Source organism: Camarhynchus parvulus, chromosome 4 (genome assembly GCF_901933205.1).
Source record: "Camarhynchus parvulus chromosome 4, STF_HiC, whole genome shotgun sequence".
In the NCBI taxonomy this organism is placed as follows: domain Eukaryota; kingdom Metazoa; phylum Chordata; class Aves; order Passeriformes; family Thraupidae; genus Camarhynchus; species Camarhynchus parvulus.
Genome location: NC_044574.1, coordinates 559,337 through 581,854, shown reverse-complemented (window position 1 = coordinate 581,854; position 22,518 = coordinate 559,337). Strand labels below are relative to the sequence as shown.

The 22,518-nt window shown below is 56.6% G+C and overlaps 2 protein-coding genes across 2 annotated transcripts in view; both read left to right on the top strand.

The window, feature by feature from the left end:
- The first annotated feature begins 4,230 nt into the window (after positions 1 to 4,230).
- LOC115903127 (skin secretory protein xP2-like) lies at positions 4,231 to 22,372 on the top strand. The gene is made up of 5 exons (XM_030947375.1): positions 4,231 to 4,313; positions 4,408 to 4,804; positions 11,750 to 11,915; positions 19,903 to 20,005; positions 20,994 to 22,372. The coding sequence occupies exons 1-5, from the start codon at positions 4,231 to 4,233 to the stop codon at positions 21,829 to 21,831; spliced, it is 1,587 nt and encodes a 528-aa protein (XP_030803235.1). The 3' UTR covers positions 21,832 to 22,372.
- ALMS1 (ALMS1 centrosome and basal body associated protein) overlaps positions 22,230 to 22,518 on the top strand; it is a 41,556-nt gene continuing 41,267 nt past the window's right edge. Inside the window, exon 1 of the mRNA XM_030947374.1 lies at positions 22,230 to 22,367. Coding sequence (XP_030803234.1) covers positions 22,230 to 22,367 — 138 coding nt within the window. The remainder of the gene's footprint in view (positions 22,368 to 22,518) is intronic.

Genomic DNA, 22,518 nt, shown 5'->3' with positions numbered 1-22,518 from the left:
TTGGCACAGTGTCCCCCATTCCTGTGTCCCCCATTCCTGTGTCCCACTGCTCCCAGCACAGAGCACAGCTCCCCATTCCTGTGTCCCCCATTCCTGTGTCCCCCATTCCTGTGTCCCACTGCTCCCAGCATGGAGCACAGCCCCCCATTCCTGCGTCCCACTGCTCCCAGCACGGAGAACAGCTCCCCCATTCCTGCATCCCATCTGTGTCCCCAGCCTGTGGCCCACAGCCCCCCAGTCCTGTGTCCCCCATTCCTGTGTCCCACTTGTCCCAGCACAGAGCACAGCCCCCCATTCCTGTGTCCCCCATTCCTGTGTCCCCCGTTCCTGTGTCCCACTGCTCCCAGCACAGAGCACAGCTCCCCATTCATGCTTCCATTCCCTTTTTCTCCTTTTTTCTCCCCGAGCCTGCGCTGTGCTCAGGAGCTCAGCCTGTCATCAGCCTCCTCTCCTAATTCCTGGTTCCATGTCCTGCCGGCCCAGGCGGAGCTGCTTCCCTGGCACTGATCACAGCCAGCCCAGCTCCTCCTGCTGCTGGGAACTCCCCTGCCCCTTGCGGACTGAATCACCTGCCCATCACTGTGCTGTGCCAGCTGGCTCCTGCTGCCCACCCTCTGACACACCTGATCCTCCCTCCCTTGCCTCCTCCTCTCCATTTTTAACGGGAGCTGGATGTAGAGATTACCTGGATCTCTGCCATGGAACCACATCCATTTTTGCAATCACAAACCAGGGGAAAAGCTCAGTCAGGTGTCAGTGTTCCTAAGTTACCTGATACTGAAATACACAGGCGCTACAGCAGCTGAGATTTGTTTTCCAGAGCAGCTGAGGAATCCTGTTGATCAGATCCCAGTAATGATGAGCTTCCAACTACCTTGGAGCACAGAAATCCTCACGTTGAAAACTTGGCAATTAACGTGTCACTGGCACCAGCCAGGGCCTGATGTTCAAACATTCCTTTTCTCCAAGGTACCTGAAGTCACGATTATATTTTATATTCTCCCCTGCAATTAGCACATTAATCAATCCCTCTATTTTAATATATTACATGTCACCTTTAAAACCCCTGAGGCTGACAGAGTTTTGGGGGAAGGCAGGTTCTTCTCTCTCCAAGAATCTCCCCCAGCAATGGCCTTTCTAAAAATTCCCCTGCCATTTTCATTTCAAGTGACATTTCACTGGAAGGGATTTGAGCAGATTCCATCTGAGCCTGAGTAAGTCTCTGGATATTGTTAGTCAATTAATAAAAATGTGAACAGCTTCCTGTGTGATGTGCGAGCGATAAACACTCAGCCAAGCCTTCCTCCTCCCCTCCGTGCCTGTGAATCGCTCCGCTAAAAATAAAGGCAGTGACAGAATTTGGGGCTGGTGTGACGAGAGGAGCGCTTCAGAAGTGGCAGGCTCCTCGCAGGTGCCTCTCGGAGCTGTTCTCAGCACCACGCCGCGCTCGGCTGCTCGCCCCGGCTGCGCTGCAGCGAGGGGGAGCCGGCCCTGGACCCGAGCCGGGCTGCTCGGGCTGCCAGGGAAAGGAAGGGAGGAATTGCTGCCTCTTCCAGCGGGATTTGCTGTGCGGCTGCTGCCTCTGCTCCCCCCAGGCAGGCACCCCACGGCTGCTGCTCCCTGCTCCGAGGGGATGGCTTGGGGATGTGCACAAACAAGCGCTGGGACGGGCTGAGCCCAACACATTTAATTGCATTTGCAACAGGAGACGGCTCTGAATATCAAGCTGCATTTTCTTGTCAGCATCTTAATTATTTTAAGGAATGTTTGCCTAGCTGCATTTGAGCATTCACATTTATCTGGCGCTGAAAAACAACCCCCCAGTCACTGCAGAGCCGGCGCAGACGCTGCCTTTTGGGAGATGTTCTGCTGGATACCGGGCAGAGAGCTGCTCTGAGCACAGTAAAGAGCTCAGGAGAAGGAAATGCTCGGGAAGCACCTTTATCTTCCAGTTCCTGCAGCTTCCCTGCTCGTGGAGGGTGCAGTTATTTATTGGCCGGGCACAGAGCTGCTCAGTGTGCGCAGCTGGATCCACTGCTGACACCTCAGCAGGAGAGTTTAACTGCTGGGATGGGGACAGAGGGACTGGGGGGCTGCCGCTGGAACCTGCATGGCCTGGGGCTCCTGTCCCTGCTCTGCAGCTCCAGCGGAGCCAAAAGCCATAGGAAATAACCCAGAATCCTGCTTTCAACAGGAAATTCCTCCTGTGTCCTTGCTGGCCCCAGCTGAAATGCAGAGTGTTAACCAGTGCCTGAATGCCTCGGGGAGAGCTTATCACAGAGTCAGGGAGTCATGGCATGGGCACGGGTGGAAGGGACCATGAAAATCAGCCAGCCCAACCCCTTTGTCATGGGCACGGGTGGAAGGGACCCTGAAAACCAGCCAGCCCAACCCCCTTGTCATGGGCAGGGATGGAAGGGACCCTAAAAACCAGCCAGCCCCAACCCCCTTGTCATGGGCAGGGGTGGAAGTGACCCTGAAAACTAGCCAGCCCCAACCCCTTTGTCATGGGCAGGGATGGAAGGGACCCTAAAAACCAGCCAGCCCCAACCCCCTTGTCATGGGCAGGGGTGGAAGGGACCCTAAAAACCAGCCAGCCCAACCCCTTGTCATGGGCAGGGGTGGAAGGGACCCTAAAAACCAGCCACCCCAACCCCTTTGTCATGGGCAGGGGTGGAAGGGACCCTAAAAACCAGCCAGCCCCAACCCCCTTGTCATGGGCAGGGGTGGAAGGGACCCTAAAAACCAGCCACCCCAACCCCTTTGTCATGGGCAGGGATGGAAGGGACCCTAAAAACCAGCCACCCCAACCCCTTTGTCATGGGCAGGGATGGAAGGGACCCTGAAAACCAGCCAGCCCCAACCCCTTGTCATGGGCAGGGGTGGAAGGGACCCTAAAAACCAGCCAGCCCAACCCCCTTGTCATGGGCAGGGACACCTCCCACTGGATCAGGGTGTGCCTGTGTCAGGGGCAGGCAGAGCTCCTCCCTCCCTCAGGGCACCTGGAGGGAAACCAGGGAGGATGGCAGGGAATGGGAAGCCAGGGAGGATTTAATGGATCAGGAATCCATGGAGGATTTCAGGCATCAGGGAGCAATGCAGAATGGCAGGGATCAGGAAGGATGGAGGATTTCAGGGATCAGGAATCCATGGAGGATTTCAGGGATGAGGAATTATGGAGGATTTCAGGGATCAGGGAGCCATGGAGGATTTCAGGGATGAGGAATTATGGAGGATTTCAGGGATCAGGGAGCCATGGAGGATTTCAGGGATCAGGGAGCCATGGAGGTTGTCAGGGATCAGGGAGCCATGGAGGTTGTCAGGGATCAGGGAGCCATGGAGGATTTCAGGGATCAGGGAGCCATGGAGGTTGCCAGGGATCAGGAAGGATGGAGGATTTCAGGGATCAGGGAGCCATGGAGGATTTCAGGGATCAGGAAGGATGGAGGATTTCAGGGATCAGGGAGCCATGGAGGATTTCAGGGATCAGGGAGCCATGGAGGTTGTCAGGGATCAGGGAGCCATGGAGGATTTCAGGGATCAGGGAGCCATGGAGGATTTCAGGGATCAGGGAGCCATGGAGGTTGTCAGGGATCAGGAAGGATGGAGGATTTCAGGGATCAAGGAGCCATGGAGGTTGTCAGGAATCAAGAAGCCATGCAGGACTGACATGCAGATCTAAAGGTGTCCATGGACAGGTCCATCTCATGTTCTCCACCTGCCCAGACTTTGAGTCTGTCCTTTAAACCTGGCTGGGGAATGGTTGCTGACAGACCACCAGAGACCCCCACCCTTGCTGGAGAGCTTGGGAGCGAGTTGAATGGAATTCCCAGGTAGGACAATGCCACTCATTTCCTGCCCACACAGGAGTGTCTCAGAATGCCGGATTTCAGTGGGATTTCAGTGTCCATCCACCACCAGCTCCGGGAGAGCTGGAGAGGGACTGGGGCAAGGTACAGGACACAGGGAATGGCTTCCACTGTTAGAGGGCAGAGTTCGGACACGGGGACAAACACCAGGAAGGTTTTATTCACAGGAGGGGCATCAGGAAGGTTTTATTCACAGGAGGGGCATCAGGAAGGTTTTATTCACAGGAGGGGTGACTGGATATTGGCAGGGCTGCCCAGGGAAGCCTGGAGCGCCCATCCCGGGAGGTGTCCGGGGAAGGGCTGAAGGTGGCACTCAGAGCTCTGGGCTGGTGACCAGGGGGTCGGGCACAGCTGGGACCGGATGGCGCGGAGGGGCCTTTCCAGCCCCAGCGATGCTGTGACCGTGTTGGACCGGACATTACGGGGGAGCTTTCCTGGCACACGGTACCGGCGGCGGCTGCCTCCGGATCCCTGGCAGTGACCCGGCCGGGCTGGGCGGAGCTCCCCGGGCAGCGGAAGGTGTCGGTGCCGCTGGCAGGTCCGGTCCGCTCCGGTCCCTCACGATCCTTCACGACCCCTCACGACCCCGGGCGGCCCCGCCCCCGCCTCCATCCGGGCACTTCCGCTGCCCGCCAAAACCCCCGCGCGCGCGCGCTCCCACAGCCCCGCCCCGCCGCTCCCCGCCCGCCAATCACCGCGCGGGAGGCGGAGCTCGCGCTCCGGCCCCGCCCCCCTCGCTGACCAATGGCGGCGCGGGGAGGGGGCGGTCCCGGCGCGTGCGCGCGCGGGGCGGGCGCGAGTCCCTGACGACCGGGCGGGACACGGGGCCGGCCGGACACACGGACCCCGGGGACACACGGACACGGGCCGCCGCCATGGAGCACGGCCCGCAGCAGCAGAAGGACGAGGAGCAGGAGGAGGAGCAGCAGGCTCAGGTGAGCACGGGGTCGGGCGGGCGGGAGCAGCCGCTCACCGACCGGAGCGGTTGTGTGCGTGTGTGCGTGTCCCCGTGTCTGTGTGTGTCCCTGTATCCGTGTGTGTCCCTCTGTGTGCGTGTCCGTGTGTCCCCGTGTCTGTGTGTGTCCCTGTATCCGTGTGTGTCCCTCTGTGTGCGTGTCCGTGTGTCCCCGTGTCTGTGTGTGTCCCTGTATCCGTGTGTGTCCCTCTGTGTGCGTGTCCGTGTTCCCCGTGTCTGTGTGTTCCCTGTATCCGTGTGTTCCCTGTATCCGTGTGTGTCCCTCTGTGTGCGTGTCCGTGTTCCCCGTGTCTGTGTGTGTCCCTGTATCCGTGTGTGTCCCTCTGTGTGCGTGTCCGTGTGTCCCCGTGTCTGTGTGTGTCCCTGTATCTGTGTGTGTCCCTCTGTGTGCGTGTCCGTGTGTCCCCGTGTCTGTGTGTGTCCCTGTATCCGTGTGTGTCCCTGTATCCGTGTGTGTCCCTCTGTGTGCGTGTCCGTGTGTCCCCGTGTCTGTGTGTGTCCCTGTATCCGTGTGTGTCCCTCTGTGTGCGTGTCCGTGTGTCCCCGTGTCCGTCCCTGTGTGTCCGTGCGCCACGCTGGGTCCTTATCTTGCTGGGGCAGCCGGCCGGTGTCACCTCCTGCCCTGTGAAAGGGCTCTTAAGGGGCCAGCCCCCCGGAAAGGGGGACCCGGCTGGCCCGAGCCCCTTCCCGGCTCCCAGCAGGGCCCGAGCCCGGCCTGGTCCCTCTGTGGCCCCCCGGTCCCTCTCTGCCCCTCGGTGTCCCCGGTCCATCTCTGCCCCCGGTCCCTCTCTGTCCCCGGTGTCCCTCGGTGCCCCGGTGTCCCTCGGTGCCCCGCTCTCTCCCGGGAGAAGGGTCGCACCGGCTCCGGACTGCCCCTGCTCTCCCGGCAGAAGGCTGTGTGCTCTGTCATTGCGCTAATTACAGGCTGATAATGATGAGTTGTTCCCTTGGGGGCTGGTTCTGCCCCGGGGACAGGTGAGTGCAGCTGCTGAGCCATGCCCTGCAGGGCACTCAGGGACAGGGGCCGCACTCAGGAATCACAGCACGGTTTGGGTTTGGAGAGACCTTCGAACCCAGCCAGTGCCACCCTGCCATGGCAGGGACAGCTCCCACTGCCCCGGGCTGCTCCAGGTCCCCTCCGACCTGGCCTGGGGCACTGCCAGGGGTGCAGGGCAGCCACAGCTGTGCCAGGGCCTCCCCACCTGATGGCGAAGGATTTATTCCCAAAATCTCATCTAAATCTCCCAGCTTTTAATTTAAAGCACTTCCCTCTTGTCCTTCCAGTATCTGCCAGTATAAAAAGTTGTTCCTCTTTTTTAAAAGCCACCTTTAAGTACAGGGAGGTGCTGGAGGTCTCCCTGGAGCCTCCTTTTCTCCATGGAGGGCTCACACAGCTCTGTGCCCTCAGCTGTGCTCAGATCCCTGCTGCAGGCTGGGAGGGATCCATGGCAGTGGTGTGGTGTCCCATCAGAGCTCACACTCAGCTGTGCTCACATCCCTGCTGCAGGCTGGGAGGGATCCATGGCAGTGGTGTGGTGTCCCATCAGAGCTCACACTCAGCTGTGCTCACATCCCTGCTGCAGGCTGGGAGGGATCCATGGCAGTGGTGTCCCATCAGAGCTCACACTCAGCTGTGCTCAGATCCTGCTGCAGGCTGGGAGGGATCCATGGCAGTGGTGTGGTGTCCCATCAGAGCTCACACTCAGCTGTGCTCAGATCCTGCTGCAGGATGGGAGGGGATCCATGGCAGTGGTGTCCCATCAGAGCTCACACTCAGCTGTGCTCACATCCCTGCTGCAGGCTGGGAGGGGATCCATGGCAGTGGTGTCCCATCAGAGCTCACACTCAGCTGTGCTCACATCCCTGCTGCAGGCTGGGAGGGGATCCATGGCAGTGGTGTCCCATCAGAGCTCACACTCAGCTGTGCTCACATCCCTGCTGCAGGCTGGGAGGGGATCCATGGCAGTGGTGTCCCATCAGGGCCATGCAGGAACCAGTGTCCTGCAGAGCTGGCACTCTGTGGGAACGTTGGGCAGGTCCTTGTGTGGTTCTGGCCCTTGGTGGTGACTGTCCCCTGTTCTCAGAGGGAAAATCCCGAGGTGTGACAGCTCCAGAGCCAGGAAGGGGCTCAGAGGGAGGTGCAGCAGCCACGTGGAAACCTGAGGCAGATGCCTTGGCAACTTCTGGAAACATTCCCTGGAGGAAGGACAGGCTGGTGCAGGTTCAGTCTCACCAGGAGAAGTAACAAAACCTGGAGCAAAGGATGGGAGCAGCCATGGGAGTCACTGGGACATGCTGAAGGCCAGGAGAAATGACAAAGGTGGAACAAAGGATGGGAACAGCTGTGGGAGTCCCTGGGACATGCTAAAGGCCAGTGATGGACATGGCACTCAGCAGAGGTTAGTGCAGTTTCCATCAGGCCTGCAGCAGCAGCAGGAGCTCCCCTGGGTGCTCTCAGGAGGGACAGCAGGGCTGGATGCTGCCCTTTGTTCTCCTGTGCATTTAAACAGCAGTGCCATTCCTGGGAGTGCGGTTCCAGGCAGTTCCCAGCCAGCTGGGTTCCAGGTGTGCTGTTGGAGAGCAGTGAGTTCCCCTCCTTTTCTGGTGTCAGCTGGTTCTGCTGAGCCCAGGGCAGTGTGTCTGGTGCATTTTGGGTGCTGCTGTTCCCTGGGGGCCGTTGCTCCCTGTGTGTTTGTGTTGCCCTGGCTGCGAGTGCTGCTCTGACAACCCCAGTGAGCCCTGGCAGTCCCAGCTGGAGCTGAGCCCAGGGGCTGCAGTGCAGCCAGAGCAGCCTCTGCTGCCCTGACACCTCTGCTGTGTCCCTCTGTTCCTTCTGGGATGGGTTCAGCTCACTGCAGAGAATCACTCTGGGATTTGGCAGCTTCAGGCTGCAGTTTCCCAGGGGTATCCAAACCAGGAGTCACCTGTGCTGCTGTGCCCTGCTCACCTGTCCTGGCCTCTGGGCTGTTTTGCCACACCTTGTGGCACAAGCCAGCCCAGATCTGCAGTGGACTGGGGTTCAAATTGGCTTTAAAAACTTCTGCTCAACACTTCTTGAAGTTCTTGCTCACTGGGGAGGGGCTGGGAGTGATGTCCCAGTTTATGGTAATTTAAAGGTGTTCTGGGCTTCAGAGTGTAACAGGGGGAGGAATTCTGTAACCCACAGAATGAGGCTTCCTATTCTTTGGGGCTCTCTGGAGGGAACCATTCCCTCCTTGGCCCCATCTGGACCCTCTCCTGTTTGGGGCTCTGAGGGAACCGTTCCCTCCTTGGCCCTAACTGGACCATCTCCTGTTGGGGCTGCCAGGACAAGGGACACCCAGCAGGGTGGCCTGAGCCTGGGAGCCCTGGGGCAGGCAGGGCTGGGCAGGAGGCTGGGCTGGGAGGAGGAGGAGGAGGAGGAGGCAGTGGTGCTTCCCTGCCACAGCAGGGCTTGGAGAAGGCAGAGGAGGGTTCTGGAGGTGCTCAGGGGTGGGACCTGCAGGCTGCAGGTCTGTAGTCCCAGGGGCAGAGCAGCTGCTTCCCTGGTGCTCCAGGTGGATCCATCCCTGGTTCCCAGGTGGATCAATCCCTGGTGCTCCAGGCAGATCCCTGGTTCCCAGGTGGATCAATCCCTGGTGCTCCAGGCAGATCCCTGGTTCCCAGGTGGATCCATCCCTGGTGCTCCAGGCAGATCCCTGGTTCCCAGGTGGATCCATCCCTGGTTCCCAGCTGAATCAATCCCTGGTGCTCCAGGCAGATCCCTGGTTCCCAGGTGGATCCATCCCTGGTTCCCAGCTGAATTCCTGCTTTCCCAGGTGGATCAATCCCTGGTGCTCCAGGCAGATCCCTGGTGTTCCAGGTGGATCAATCCCTGGTTCCCAGCTGGATTCCTGCTTTCCCAGGTGGATCAGTCCCTGGTACTCCAGGCAGATCCCTGGTGTTCCAGGTGGATCAGTCCCTGGTGTTCCAGGTGGATCAGTCCCTGGTTCCCAGCTGGATCAATCCCTGGTACTCCAGGCAGATCCCTGGTTCCCAGCTGGACCAATCCCTGGTTCCCAGCTGGACCAATCCCTGGTGTTCCAGGTGGATCAGTCCCTGGTGTTCCAGGTGGATCAGTCCCTGGTTCCCAGCTGGATCAATCCCTGATTCCCAGCTGGATCCATCCCTGGTGCTCCGGGTGGATAAATCCCTGGTTCCCAGCTGGATCCATCCCTGCTGTTCCAGCTGAGTTCCCGTTTGTCCCTGTCCCTGCCCTGCAGCAGCGGCTGCTGACTCCCAGTGGCCCTGAGCCCTCACTGCACTGGGGGCCAGGGAAGAGCCAGGCCAGGCAGGGAAGCTCCGTTCAGCCCTGCTCTGTGCCATTATTAACTCTGCTCCTCAGACTACTGGAGCTGTGGCTCGTTCTCAGCCAGGACTGGGTCAGCAGTGCCCTGCAGACCCAGCCCATCCATTCCCTCCTGCCACCAAGGCACCTCCACCAGCAGATCTGGTACATTCTCAGCTGATTTTTATTGTGCAACAATCCTTGGGCTTCCCGAGGCCCACAGGAGAGACCCAGCCCAGCAGCTTGGCCAGATTAAATTGCTGCCACGTTCAGTCTGAGCATGAGCAATGCCCCAGTGCAGAGCAGAGTGTTGGGGTGTCCCTCCTGTGTCCCTCCTGTGTCCCTCCTGGGTGACAGTCACCAGGGCAGGAGGGAGCAGCCTCAGGCAGTGCCTGAGGGAAGATCCTTGGGGAAGGGAAGGTTTGGGGAAGATCCCTGCCCAGAAAGGGTTGTGGGGCTGCCCAGGCAGGGCTGGGTTCAGTCCCTGGAGTGTTGGAGGCTCCTGTGGGGCTGGCAGGGCTGGGCTGGGGCTGCTCTCAGGTGTTGCCAGAAACCAGAGTGTGTTTGTGGTGTCCTGGCAGATCAGCTGGCTGCCATCAGGTATCGGGGAGATCTCTTCGCCTTCTCTCCCTGGGTTCTTACTTTGTTCTCTGTGTTCTGTTGTGGGGTATTCTCAGGGTCTGTGGGGCAGAATAGGTTTTTACTTTGTTCTCTGTGTTCTGTTGTGGGGTATTCTCAGGGTCTGTGGGGCAGAAAAGGTTTTTACTTTGTTCTCTGTGTTCTGTTGTGGGGTATTCTCAGGGTCTGTGGGGCAGAATAACATAAGGAGAGCTAACGTGGATGTTGAAGGTGGTTCAAAACCCAGTAATGTTCATATTTCTGTCTGAACTGCAGCATGGGTTCAGAGCTGCTTCTCCAGCTCTCCAATTCATGGCACTGTGTGCTGTGGGGGTGGCTGTAATTCAGCTTTATTTCTGTCTTCACCCCTCTTTATGTATTTAGCAGCAGAAGCAATGTATTGAATTTCAGGAAGAAAAACGTTGTTAAATTTCCTTCATTTGATTTGAATGGTGTGGGAGCCCTCAGAGATGATTACACTCATTTAGTAAATCCTTCCTCCTGCTTGCAGCTGCCTGGTTCTGTGCCCTGGTACAGCCAGTGCCAGCGTGGGGCAATGTCCCACCCAGGTTATCTCCTCAGGGGTGCTCTCTGGAGCAGGGATTAAACTGGAATAACAGCACGGTGTGCTGCTGTCCCCCTGCACTGCTCCCCTGCACAGGAGGGACCATTCCTGGGGCTTCATCCAGGGAGCTGCCCTGGGGCTTGGGGAAGCACAGCTGAGCCTGGAGCACCTCTGGGTGGGAGGGGATGGGCTTTGCTGGAGGTTCTGGTGGAGTGCCCGTCCCTGGAGGTGTCCAGGGAAGGGCTGGAGGTGGCACCCAGAGCTCTGGGCTGGGGATTGGGCACAGGAGAGCTTCTCCAGCCTCAGGGACCCCAGGGTTCCACGATGCTCTCATTCAGTGGCTCAGGGGTGGTTGGGTGTTGATCCTCTTCAGAGGATTTACATGGATTTACATGGATTTGGGAAAGGGAGGGCTGTGTGCCCCAGGAGGGACTGCTGCTGTGCACACAGTGCTGCTCAGGTTTTGGGGCTGAAGTGGGGAGGGAGCCTGCCTGCTCCAGTGCACTCTGGCACTCTGCATGGAGCTTAGGCCCTGCCTAACTGTGAGGGGCTGGAGCCCAACCTCTGCTGCTGGGGATGGCCTGAGTACTTCATGTACTTCATATATTTCATGTATTTCATGTACTTCATGTTTTTCATTGTCCGTGAGGCAGCTGAGCACACACTGCAGTGCAAAGCAATAATCTGTGGTTTTAACCAGCAGATGATCCCTTTTAGCCCACTGCCAGCACTTCCCCTGCACGGCTTGGAGGGAGGAGCTGCAGCAGCAGAACCCAGGAGTGCAGGAGCACTGGGGTGTCCCTGGGAGCACTGGGGGGTCCCTCAGATGTCCCTGGGGTGTCCCTGGGATCAGCCATCCCTGGGGGGTTCCTGGGGTGTCCCTGGATCAGCCATCCCTGGGGTGTCCCTGGGAGCACTGGGGTGTCCCTAGGAACAGCCATCCCTCAGGGAAGTGCTGCTGCCAGGGTGTGTGCTGAGCTGCTCTGGCCTGGGCTGAGGGTTGATTAGGTGATTGCAATTAACAGGAGGTGCTGTGTGTGGAGTGCAGCCCTTGCACTGTGCTGCAGTCCCAGGGGATGTGCTGCCAAGTGTGGGATTGCTCTGAGAATTCCCTCAGCTCTCAGTGTCCAAAGGCTGAGCCTTATCTGAATCAAAACCTGGGTTTCCAGCTGTGCAGAAGCTCTGGCTCGCACAGCTGGCTGTGGGAAGGAGCTGTAAGCCCTGGGGGAGTGCCCAAAGGCAGAGCAGCTCCTCAGGGCAGTGCTGGGAGACTCCCCTGGTCCTGCCACACTCCAGGCTGAGGGTTTGTGTAGAAACCCTTCAGAATCAGTGCTGGCTTCTCTCACTCTCACAAGGGATGATGATGATGATGAGCAGTGTTTGATGATGATGATGAGCAGTATTTTCTCCCCCAGGAGCCCTGGTTCTGGCTGGCAGCAGAGCTGGGCAGCAGCTGCTCCTGGGACACCAAGCTGGGCCAGAGCTGTGCCAGGAGGGACCTGTCGGAGCTGCCCACGCTGCAGGAAGGGCTGCTGCCCTCAGCAGAAGCTTCTGGAGCTGCAGCCCCTGCCTCACCCCTGGGTATGTCCAAAGGGGTTGCTGCACAATGGGTATTTTACTGCTCAGTCAGTCCCAGCCTGCATTTGACCTTCCTTCAGTGGGAAATGAGGTTTGCAAAGTGTTTGGGGTGATTTTGTTGCCAAAGCCCCCCTCAAGATGAGGGGCAGGGTTTGTGTGCCTTCCCTGGATCTCCTAACGTGAACAGGCTCCTTTTGTGGCAGCTGAAGCTTTGCTTTGTTTTCCTGTGGAGTTCAGAGTGAGCCTGAGTGCAGCTGCCAGCCCTGGCAGTGTCCAGGGCCAGTGCAGGGTGTCCCTGCCCTGGCAGGGGCAGGAATGGAATATCTGTGAGATATCTGTAAAATCCCCTCCACCCAAGCCAGTGCATGGTTCCAGTCCTCATTGCTGCCCTTGGCTTTGGGTGCAGTTCCTGTTGCTGCTGCTGAGATTTGCAGTGCTGGCACTCCCTCCAGCCAAGGTCACTGCCCTCTGCTCCTTCTCGTCCCTGCAGGTCACTCACAGAAGGCTTGAGAAGCTCCAGCATCTCACATTTCACCTTTGTGCTTCCATGCTTCCATTCATTTCCAGAGTATCCTGGTCAAACCCAGCCTAAAATGCAGTTTCCCAGCCCAGGGGTTCTTTTTGCAGAGCCAGGAGCTCCCTTGCCCATGAGGACATTCCCTTTGTGACTGCCCTGGCCAGGGTGTGCCTGAGTTGGTGAATGGAGGTGCCTGTCCCTGCACCAGTGGTGCTTCTTCACAAACAAACAAAATTACTGAGAGGCAGAAAACATAACTGTGGTATTTTAAATAACCCTTCTGTGCTTACAGTTGAGTGCAGTTTGAGCTGTGCAGTTGGAGCTGTGCAGGTTGAGCTGTGCAGTTTGAGCTGTGCAGGTTGAGCTGTGCAGTTTGAGCTGTGCAGTTTGAGCTGTGCAGCTGTGCAGGTTGAGCTGTGCAGTTTGAGCTGTGCAGGTTGAGCTGTGCAGCTGTGCAGGTTGAGCTGTGCAGCTGTGCAGGTTGAGCTGTGCAGTTTGAGCTGTGCAGCTGTGCAGGTTGAGCTGTGCAGTTTGAGCTGTGCAGCTGTGCAGGTTGAGCTGTGCAGCTGTGCAGTTGGAGCTGTGCAGGTTGAGCTGTGCAGCTGTGCAGTTGCGGTAGCTGTGCAGTTTGGAGCTGTGCAGTTGGAGCTGTGCAGTTTGAGCTGTGCAGCTGTGCAGTTGGAGCTGTGCAGTTGGAGCTGTGCAGTTGGAGCTGTGCAGGTTGAGCTGTGCAGCTGTGCAGTTTGAGCTGTGCAGTTTGAGCTGTGCAGCTGTGCAGTTGAGCTGTGCAGTTTGAGCTGTGCAGTTTGAGCTGTGCAGCTGTGCAGGTTGAGCTGTGCAGTTTGAGCTGTGCAGGTTGAGCTGTGCAGCTGTGCAGTTTGAGCTGTGCAGGTTGAGCTGTGCAGTTTGAGCTGCGCAGCTGTGCAGGTTGAGCTGTGCAGTTTGAGCTGTGCAGCTGTGCAGTTTGAGCTGTGCAGTTGGAGCTGTGCAGCTGTGTAGTTTGCCATTCCCTGTGCCAGCCTGCCTGTGTGCAGCTGTTTTGGGGTTTCTTTGGGAGTTAAACCCCTCTTGAAGGGCATGGAGTTAAAACTGCCTTGGGGATTTCCTGACAGCAGCTCCTGAGGGGTTGATGAGTTTGACTTTTATTTTTTTAATGCAGAGCTCTTGGTGGTTTCCATCAGTTTTTGAGATGATTTTGCTCCATCCTTGGTGAAGGAGCCTGCAGGAGGGGGAGAAGGAACATCTTGGGTGGGTTCTGGTTCATCCCAAACCCTCTGAGGCTCAGTCCCTGCCACTGTGGGTGTCACTGTGGGTGTCACCGTGGTGGCTGTCCCTGCTGTCTCCTGTAACACTTATGCAAAGATTAATTGGCTTTTGGGGACTTCTGGTTCAGGAGGTTCCTGTTTGCACCTCCGGACAGGTTTGTTTTGCACAAACCAGGCAGGTAGTGAGGGGACAGGGAGCAGAGCACAGGCTGGGTTCACTCACAGCACCAGGGAGCTGCTGCCTGCTGAGCATTTGCGGCCACGTGGGAGATTTTGAAGGGTTTTTGAAGGGTTTTCCTCCTCATGGAATGAGAGCCATCCTGGGCTGCCTCAGAGCTGGGTCTGCAGGCAGTGTGGTGGTTACAGGCTGTGTGTGCATCACTGGGAGTTGGTGGAGAGTGAATAAATCCCATTTTGGTAGGAAATGAGGCTCAGGACAGAGCTCAAAGTGGGAGGAGATGGAGGGCTGGCCATGCCCTGTCCCTGCCCATGCTCTGGGCAGGATTCCTGTGTTTCAGGTGTGTTTCCTGTGTTTCACAGCCCTTTTCCCCAGTGTTGTTATTTGCAGAACTGGAAGCCATTTAAGCAAGGAAAACTTCTTGATATTTGTGCAGCTTTATGTTTGCAGTGCAGCTGGGATTAAGGAGCAGGCAGAAGGCTCTGCAATGTGCTGGGAGCTGTGAGAAGCCTCTCTGTGCTGTTTGATCTGCTGCTCCCTAGAGATGGGCAGCGGGCTTTGGGTGTGCTCTGCATTCCCAGGTACAGGGGAGAGCTGGGAGGGAAGGCAGCTGCAATCCTCCCTTATTCCTTCTCATCCTCCTCACAAAGTGCCTTGGATTCCGTGTCAGGAGGGGAGGAGTGGCAGTGACAGTTGTACTGAAGTGCTCCTGCTGCTCTGGGGAACAGCTTGACAGAGCCCAGGCTTTGTTTTTGTTTTGCCTTCCTTTTTTATCCCCCAAATGGCAGCTTGACTGTGGCATTCAGGCTTGTCAGCAGGCTGGGAGAGCGAGTCCCAGGCCCAGCTCTGCCTGCTCGCTGAGCTGCACTCAGGAGCCTTTTGGCCTTCAGAGTGGCAGCAGCAAAAATCCCAGTTTGGACAGCAGGAGCTCAGGGAGAGCAGCACTGATGTCACTGCCTGCTTCCAGCCCAGGCTGCTGCCCCAGGCCTGGCCCTGGCTGAGCACAGCCCCCTGAGCCTCCTGGGCATCCCAAGTGTGCCCCAGGATCCCTCCTGGGCATCCCAAGTGTGCCCCAGGATCCCTCCTGAGCATCCCAAGTGTGCCCCAGGATCCCTCCTGAGCATCCCAAACGTGCTCCAGGAACTGTCCTGAGCATCCCAAACATGCCCCCAGGATCCCTCCTGAGCATCCCAAACGTGCCCCAGGATCCCTCCTGAGCATCCCAAACGTGCCCCAGGATCTCTCCTGAGCATCCCAAGTGTGCCCCAGGATCCCTGAGCATCCCAAACGTGCCCCAGGATCCCTCCTGAGCATCCCAAACGTGCCCCAGGATCCCTGAGCATCCCAAATGGGCCCCAGGATCCCTGAGCATCCCAAATGGGCCCCAGGATCCCTGAGCATCCCAAACGTGCCCCAGGATCCCTCCTGAGCATCCCAAACGTGCCCCAGGATCCCTGAGCATCCCAGACGTGCCCCAGGATCCCTGAGCATCCCAAACGTGCCCCAGGATCCCTGAGCATCCCAAATGTGCCCCAGGATCCCTGAGCATCCCAGACGTGCCCCAGGATCCCTGAGCATCCCAAACGTGCCCCAGGATCCCTGAGCATCCCAAATGTGCCCCAGGATCCCTCCTGAGCATCCCAAACGTGCCCCAGGATCCCTGAGCATCCCAAATGTGCCCCAGGATCCCTGAGCATCCCAGACGTGCCCCAGGATCCCTGAGCATCCCAAACGTGCCCCAGGATCCCTGAGCATCCCAAATGGGCCCCAGGATCCCTGAGCATCCCAAATGGGCCCCAGGATCCCTCCTGGGCATCCCAAACGTGCCCCAGGATCCCTCCTGAGCATCCCAGACGTGCCCCAGGATCTCTGAGCATCCCAAACGTGCCCCAGGATCCCTCCTGAGCATCCCAAACGTGCCCCAGGATCCCTCCTGAGCATCCCAGACGTGCCCCAGGATCCCTCCTGAGCATCCCAAACGTGCCCCAGGATCCCTCCTGAGCATCCCAAACGTGCCCCAGGATCCCTGAGCATCCCACACGTGCCCTCCCTCCGCTGCCCCCTGCTGAAGGTCTGTGCACTGAGGTTTTTGTTGCTTGGCAAACACCTGCCTGGTCCTCGAGCTGCTCTGGAGGGATTTGGGGTTTCTGGAGTTCCCTGTGAATGTTCAGTCACTTTCTCATCTCCTGGATCTTCCTAAAACAGATGTGGAGTGGCACTTAGGTGTTTGTTGGTATAACAGAGCCTGAAAGCACTCATTTATCAGCAAATGTTGTGATTTATGGGGGGTGTGTATGTGTCTGTATATGCACATTTGCTTTATTAATCTGTGTATAAATGATTAGCAACATCTGCATTTGACAGCTTTGTTTCCCAATTATTTTCTGCTCCCTCCCTTAGTCCTCTTTGTTTCTTCATTTCCAAAGCACACCCAGTCTTTTTGTGCGTGGAAAAACCTTTTCTTTAATCAGTCCTGCTTTTGAATTTAGCTTGAGAATACATTTTCATTCAAAGTGGAGAAGTTAAGCTGAAATCAGAAAAGCTTGTTTTCCTCCTCTCTTGCATGACTAAAAATAAGGTGCCAGTTCTGCCACATGAAGTGTGTCATGATGGGAGCTGACAAGTCTGATTTGGTAACTGCAATTAATATTATTTGTTCACTAATGCCTTGTTAAATAGAAAACAAGATTTGGGAGGGGGGAAAGTCCATCTAACAGAGAGCTGAGAGAGTTCAGATTCCAACTTGCTTAATGTTTCTTAAAAAACACTGGTTTGCATGCTTAATGCAATTCTGTATGCAAATTAATCTGCTCAGTATTCCCAAGTGCAACAGTGAAAAATTCCTGGAGTGAGCTGTGCTGAGTGGGCCAAGTGCCCTGGAACTGCTGTGTGCTCCCAGCTCATTGCTGGGAGTTGGGAATGTGCAGCAGGCTGTGTCAGTGCCAGCCCTGAGCTGTTCTCTGCGTGTCTGGGGGGAACGCGAGGGACATCCCAGGGACTCAGCTCAGTCCTGTTCCTGATCTGAAATCAGGATTCTGAGTGATTAAATCCTGTCACTGTCTCAATCCCATCACTGCTCCAGTCTCTTGATCCTGTCACTGCTCCAATCCCTTCCCTGCCCCAATCCCCTCCCTGCCCCAATCCCAATCCCTTCCCTGCCCCAATCTCATCCCTTCCCTGCCCCAATCTCATCCCTGCCCCTGCCCCAATCCCAATCCCTTCCCTGCCCCAATCCCAATCCCTTCCCTGCCCCAATCCCAGTCCCATCCCTGCCCCAATCCCATCCCTGCCCCAATCCCATCCCTGCCCCAATCTCATCCCTGCCCCTGCCCCAATCCCAATCCCCTCCCTGCCCCAATCCCCTCCCTGCCCCTGCCCCAATCCCAGTCCCCTCCCTGCCCCAATCCCAATCCCTTCCCTGCCCCAATCCCCTCCTGCCCCAATCACAATCCCCTCCCTGTCCCAGCCCCAATCCCCTCCCTGCCCCAATCCCCTCCCTGCCCCAATCCCCTCCCTGCCCCAATCTCATCCCATCCCTGCCCCAATCCCATCCCTGCCCCAATCCCCTCCCTGCCCCAATCTCATCCCTGCCCCTGCCCCAATCCCAATCCCCTCCCCAATCCCAATCCCATCCCTGCCCCAATCCCAGTCCCATCCCTGCCCCAATCCCAATCCCTCCCCAATCCCAATCCCATCCCTGCCCCAATCCCAATCCCATCCCTGCCCCAGCCCCAATCCCCTCCCTGCCCCAGTCCCATCCCTGCCCCAGTCCCACTGTTCCCCCCAGGGGCTGCCCCATCTCCCCCCCTTTGGGGTGAGCTGTTGGTGGAGCAGGGCCCTGAGGAGCTGCTGTGTTCCAAATGAGTTCTGGGGCTCTGATCCTGCATTCCTTCCTTGGCTCTGCTCCCTCTGTGCTGCCCTTTGCTCCTCACCCTTTTCACACCTGCACATGTGTCAGAATTCATTTTGCCATCCAGCTCTGGACTGAGCCCCTGGAACTCCTCCTGCTGTCACACTGCTCAGGAATAGCTATTTACACCTACTTTTTAAGCTACATCTCATTTCCTTTCTCTAAGCTTCCAAAAAAGCATTTTAATCATACTTGGTGTTGCAAATTCAGTTATTCTATGTGGCTAATTATCCTCTCACTACCTAGAGTTCTAAAGTAATTAAAAAAGTTAATTGGAAGTAGTAAATTAAAAATTAATGAGCAAGTTGCCTTGTGGTTGGCTGCCCCTGGTCAGGTGATGCAGTGTGGGTGGAGGAGCCTGGGGCTGGAGCTGATGGAATGAAAACTGGAGTTTTTGGTGTGTAATAATCATTTTCTGGTATGATTGTGCTCCTCTAAGTGCTGCAGACTGTGGCTCATCTGAGTGGTTGGAAACTAATGAGCCTAAATGAAATAAATGGCATTTCTGGGTTAGGAAGTCACTCCCTTGACCACAAATAGCTCTTTGCCTTTAAAAATCAAACCCTGTTTAGAATACTGGGAGTATTGCTTTGCACTCCTCAGACCTGTCTGTAGTTATTTACACTTCTCAGACACCAGCTCAGAGTTAAGAAAAGGAGAAACTCCCCCAAACATACAGCTATATCTAAACCCCACAGATAATTCCATATACATTAGAGTTGTTTTATTCTCGTGGTATGAGCAATTTCCATTTGTTTTTGTAAGCAATGAACTGGAAAAAAAGCACCAAGTACCCCAAAGAGCAAAGAGATGCAGGATAGAAACTAAAATTGCTGCAGCAATCATCACTGCCTGCTGGGTTTGAACTTGAATCCCTCAGGAAAACAATGGCACACAGCCTGGGCTGGAAGCAGAGTTTATGAAAAAACAGAGGGTGGGGAAGGAGCTGTGGGATCCTGGGGCTGTAAAGTGGAAGGTGCTGGGATGGGATCCAATCGCTGTGTGAGCCCACCTGGCCATCAGCAGGGCGTGCTGGCTGGGCTGGGCACGGTGGGGGTGGCACAGGAGGAGCTGTGGCATGGTTTGGGGTGGCAGTGCCAGGGTGACTGCCTGCACACCTGGGTTTGGTACAGGATCAGTTTGGTCCTGGAGGGAGGAGGCTCTGGGGGTCTGCGTGGGATCCCCTCCCCTTCCCTGCACCTGGGGTCTCTGGGGATGGGGGGGCCAGGGTCTTTGGGGATCTTTGGGGATGTGGGGCTGGGGTCCTTGAGGATGTGGGGCTGAGGTCTTTGGGGATGTGTGACTGGGATCTTTGGATATCTTTGGGGATGTGGGGCTGGGATCGTTGGGGATGTGGAACTGGGATCTTTGGGGATCTTTGGGGATCTTTGGGCATATGAAGCTGGGGTCTTTGGGGTTGTGGGGCTGGGATCTTTGGGTATCTTTGGGACTGTGAGGCTGGTATCTTTGGGGATCCTTGGGAATGTGCAGCTGGAATCTTTGGGTATCTTTGGGAATGTGCAGCTGAGATCTTTGGGGTTGTGGGGCTGGGATCTTTGGGGATCTTTGGGAATGTGCAGCTGGAATCTTTGGGTATCTTTGGGAATGTGCAGCTGAGATCTTTGGGGGTGTGGGGCTGGGATGTTTGGGGATCTTTGGGGATGTGAGGCTGGGATCTTTGGGGATGTGCAGCTGGGATCTTTCGGGATCTTTGGGGATGTGCAGCTGAGATCTTTGGGGATGTGCAGCTGAGATCTTTGGGGATGTGCAGCTGGGATCTTTGGGGATGTGCAGCTGGGATCTTTCGGGATCTTTGGGGATGTGCAGCTGGGATCTTTGGGGATGTGAGGCTGGGATCTTTGGGGATGTGAGGCTGGGATCTTTGGGGATGTGCAGCTGGGATCTTTCGGGATCTTTGGGGATGTGCAGCTGGGATCTTTCGGGATCTTTGGGGATGTGCAGCTGGGATCTTTGGGGATGTGCAGCTGGGATCTTTGGGGATGTGCAGCTGGGATCTTTCGGGATCTTTGGGGATGTGCAGCTGGGATCTTTCGGGATCTTTGGGACTGTGGTGCTTGCTGCCAGCTCTCAGTGCCCTGTTGGTGTTTTCTCTCCCCCAGATATCCAGGAGAGCAGATTCTCCCCATGCCTGCCCCTGCTGCTGAGCCCAGCCCGGGCTGAGACGTTCCTGCAGGGATCCCAGATGGATTTCCTTCCCCTCAGGTGGGATGGGGCTCCTGGGGGAGGTTCTGCGCTGGGTCATGGACAATGGCAGGTTCTGGGCTCAGAAATGGGGGTTTGGGGGTGTGAGGAGAGGAGGCACCTCTGGGTTTTGGCTTCAGGAGAGTTTGAGCAAGGGAAAAGCAGGAGCAGGCTCCTCTGAGCTTGTCACGCTGAAGTTCCTGGGGAAAGGGGAAAATGAGGAACTCCACCCTCTTCAACATCTCTGGAGCCTTCTTAGACTCTGGAATAAATTCATGAAATTCTGGGGACAAAGATCAGATTTCTGTATTTACAGGAGTAAAACATACATGGACAGTGTTGTGGTTTGTATATACTGGAGCCAAATGTGTAATTTGCATACAAATTGGGGGTTAAAATGCATAAAGAAAGAGCTGTTTCAGTAAAAGGCTTTGTCACCTTCATTCCGAGGTGCTCTGCTTGCATGGAATAATATTTATTAGGCTCTGATGGTATGTTCAATATAAATGAACTATTAATTAAGCAATCCCCAATATGAGAATTAGAAATTTATAGGAATTTGTTGCTTATTTGAGACCTGGCTGCTTTTATATCCTTTAAAGAAATAATTGATATCATTAACTGAAGTAGATGATTTATATTAAAAAATCACAGGCAAGCTGAGATATGTGTTGGTACATGTTGCATATTTTATTTAGCTAATTTTATTTATTTATGTAACTAATGACAGCCTGTCAGTAAGAACTGTTTCAGTCCTAAACAGGTGGAACAATATTGCCATACTAAGTAACAATTTGTGTTATTATTATATTATTTTTGAGCCTTTGTTTTATAAGAGATTTTTGATATTTCTTTGCATTCCTTCAGGTTTTGCCCCTTTAGGGGATGCCTTTATGGGTATTTGTGTGAATATTGCTAAACCCCAGTTATCACTGAAATTCTTTTGCCTCTGATTTAAACCAGAGATGTCGGAATAAAAGAAGTGCTCAGGAATTCCCTTCTCTTGCAGAGGAGTCCCGGATGTTTCTGGAGCATCCCCGGAGCGTTCAGAGCCTGCCCACGTCCATGGCAGCACATCCCTGAGGAGCCCAGCCCTTCCCAGTCCATCCCAGCACTCCCAGCCCGTGGCACAGGAGCATCCTGGAGCTGCTCCCCAGCCTGGGGCGCCCCTGGGCGGCCAGGGGAGCAATGGGGACAGTGGGGACAGTGGCACTGAGCAGGAGGCACCAGCCCCACCCCGGGGCAGGGGGGATCTAGCACAGCCAGCTCCAGAGCAGGGGCTGGGGCAGCCCTGGAGCACAGCTGGGAGGGATGGACACTCCTGTGGTCACTCCTGTGGTCACTCCTCCCAGGACAGCGATGGCCCAGCTGCTGGCTCTGAGCTCTCAGAGGGGAACAAGGAGTCCCCAGGGCAGGAGGAATCCTCCTCCTCCTCAGGAAACTCCTCCTACACAACTGCGCTGACCAAATTCTCTGAGAAAAGTGAGAGGGGTGTGCAGCAGGCAAAGGTGAAAGTGGCTGGCAGTGGAGCAGGAGCCCTGGAGAAGCTGGAGAAGGGAAGGAAGGTGCCCGGGCTTGGTTTGTCACATAACTTCTCTGATGGCCTGAGGAAAGGCCGTGCCGAGAACTCGGGTGCTCAAGATGTTCTTTGTGCAGCAGCTTGTGGGGCGGGCAGAGGAAGGCTGCAGGAGCCTGGGGTGCAGCCCAGGGGCTCCCAGGGGCTCAGGGGCTCCCAGGGGCTGGGGCCCATGGCTGCTCCTGAGGAGCTGCAGGGAGCCTGGGCCAGCAGCAGCCAGCAGGGAGGCTGGGGACAGAGGGGCTGCTCCCTGCTGGCACACCCAGCCTGATCCAGCCCCAGGACGCTGCCCCCTGCCCCGGGCATTCCCCAGAGCCTGCAGGGAGCAGGGATGAGCTCACTGCCTCTGACTGCTCCATACAGAGGGGACACAAAGCCACAGAGATCTCCCCTTCCTTCAGCCTGGGGGCTGAGGGCTCCTTCTCCCTGCTCCTGCCTCATCCCAACTTCCAGTCCACTCCAGGGCTGTTCCTCAAGAGAACTGGGAAGGCAGAAGGACCTGGTGGAGGCCTGGTGATGCTTTCAGACCTTCGGACCTCTCCTTGCTGTCCCAGTGAAGAAGCCCCAGGGATGTCCCCTGACCCTGGGGAGCAGCCCCTCCCCAGAGCTGTGGTGATGCTTTCAGACCTTCAGGCCTCTCCTTGCTGTCCCAGTGAAGAAGCCCCAGGGATGTCCCCTGCCCCTGGGGAGCAGGCCCCTCCCCAGAGCGCTGTGGCAGAGGCCTGTGGGCGTTTGGAGTCCCTGAAGCTGGAATCTCCCTGCCCTGGCAGGATGCAGTCCTTCCCCTCGCTGGGGTTCCTGGAGAAGGTGGGAGCCTGGCACCTGCAGGGTCCTGCTGCCTCCAGCTCCTGTGTCCCAGGCGCATCTCCTCCTGCGAGGAAAGCCTCCAGTGCACCTCCCAGGCCTTCAGGCTGTGTTCCAGCAGTCCAGAGAAGCCTGGGAGACCCCAAGGGCGGTG

Bases quoted from the DNA above. Each gene is read 5' to 3' on its own strand.
- LOC115903127 (XM_030947375.1), top strand. From the start codon at position 4,231: ATGGCGCGGAGGGGCCTTTCCAGCCCCAGCGATGCTGTGACCGTGTTG. The intron at 4,805-11,749 runs GTGAGCACGGGG...TTTCTCCCCCAG, and splicing joins AGGAGGAGCAGCAGGCTCAG to GAGCCCTGGTTCTGGCTGGC. The intron at 20,006-20,993 runs GTGGGATGGGGC...CTTCTCTTGCAG, and splicing joins ATGGATTTCCTTCCCCTCAG to AGGAGTCCCGGATGTTTCTG.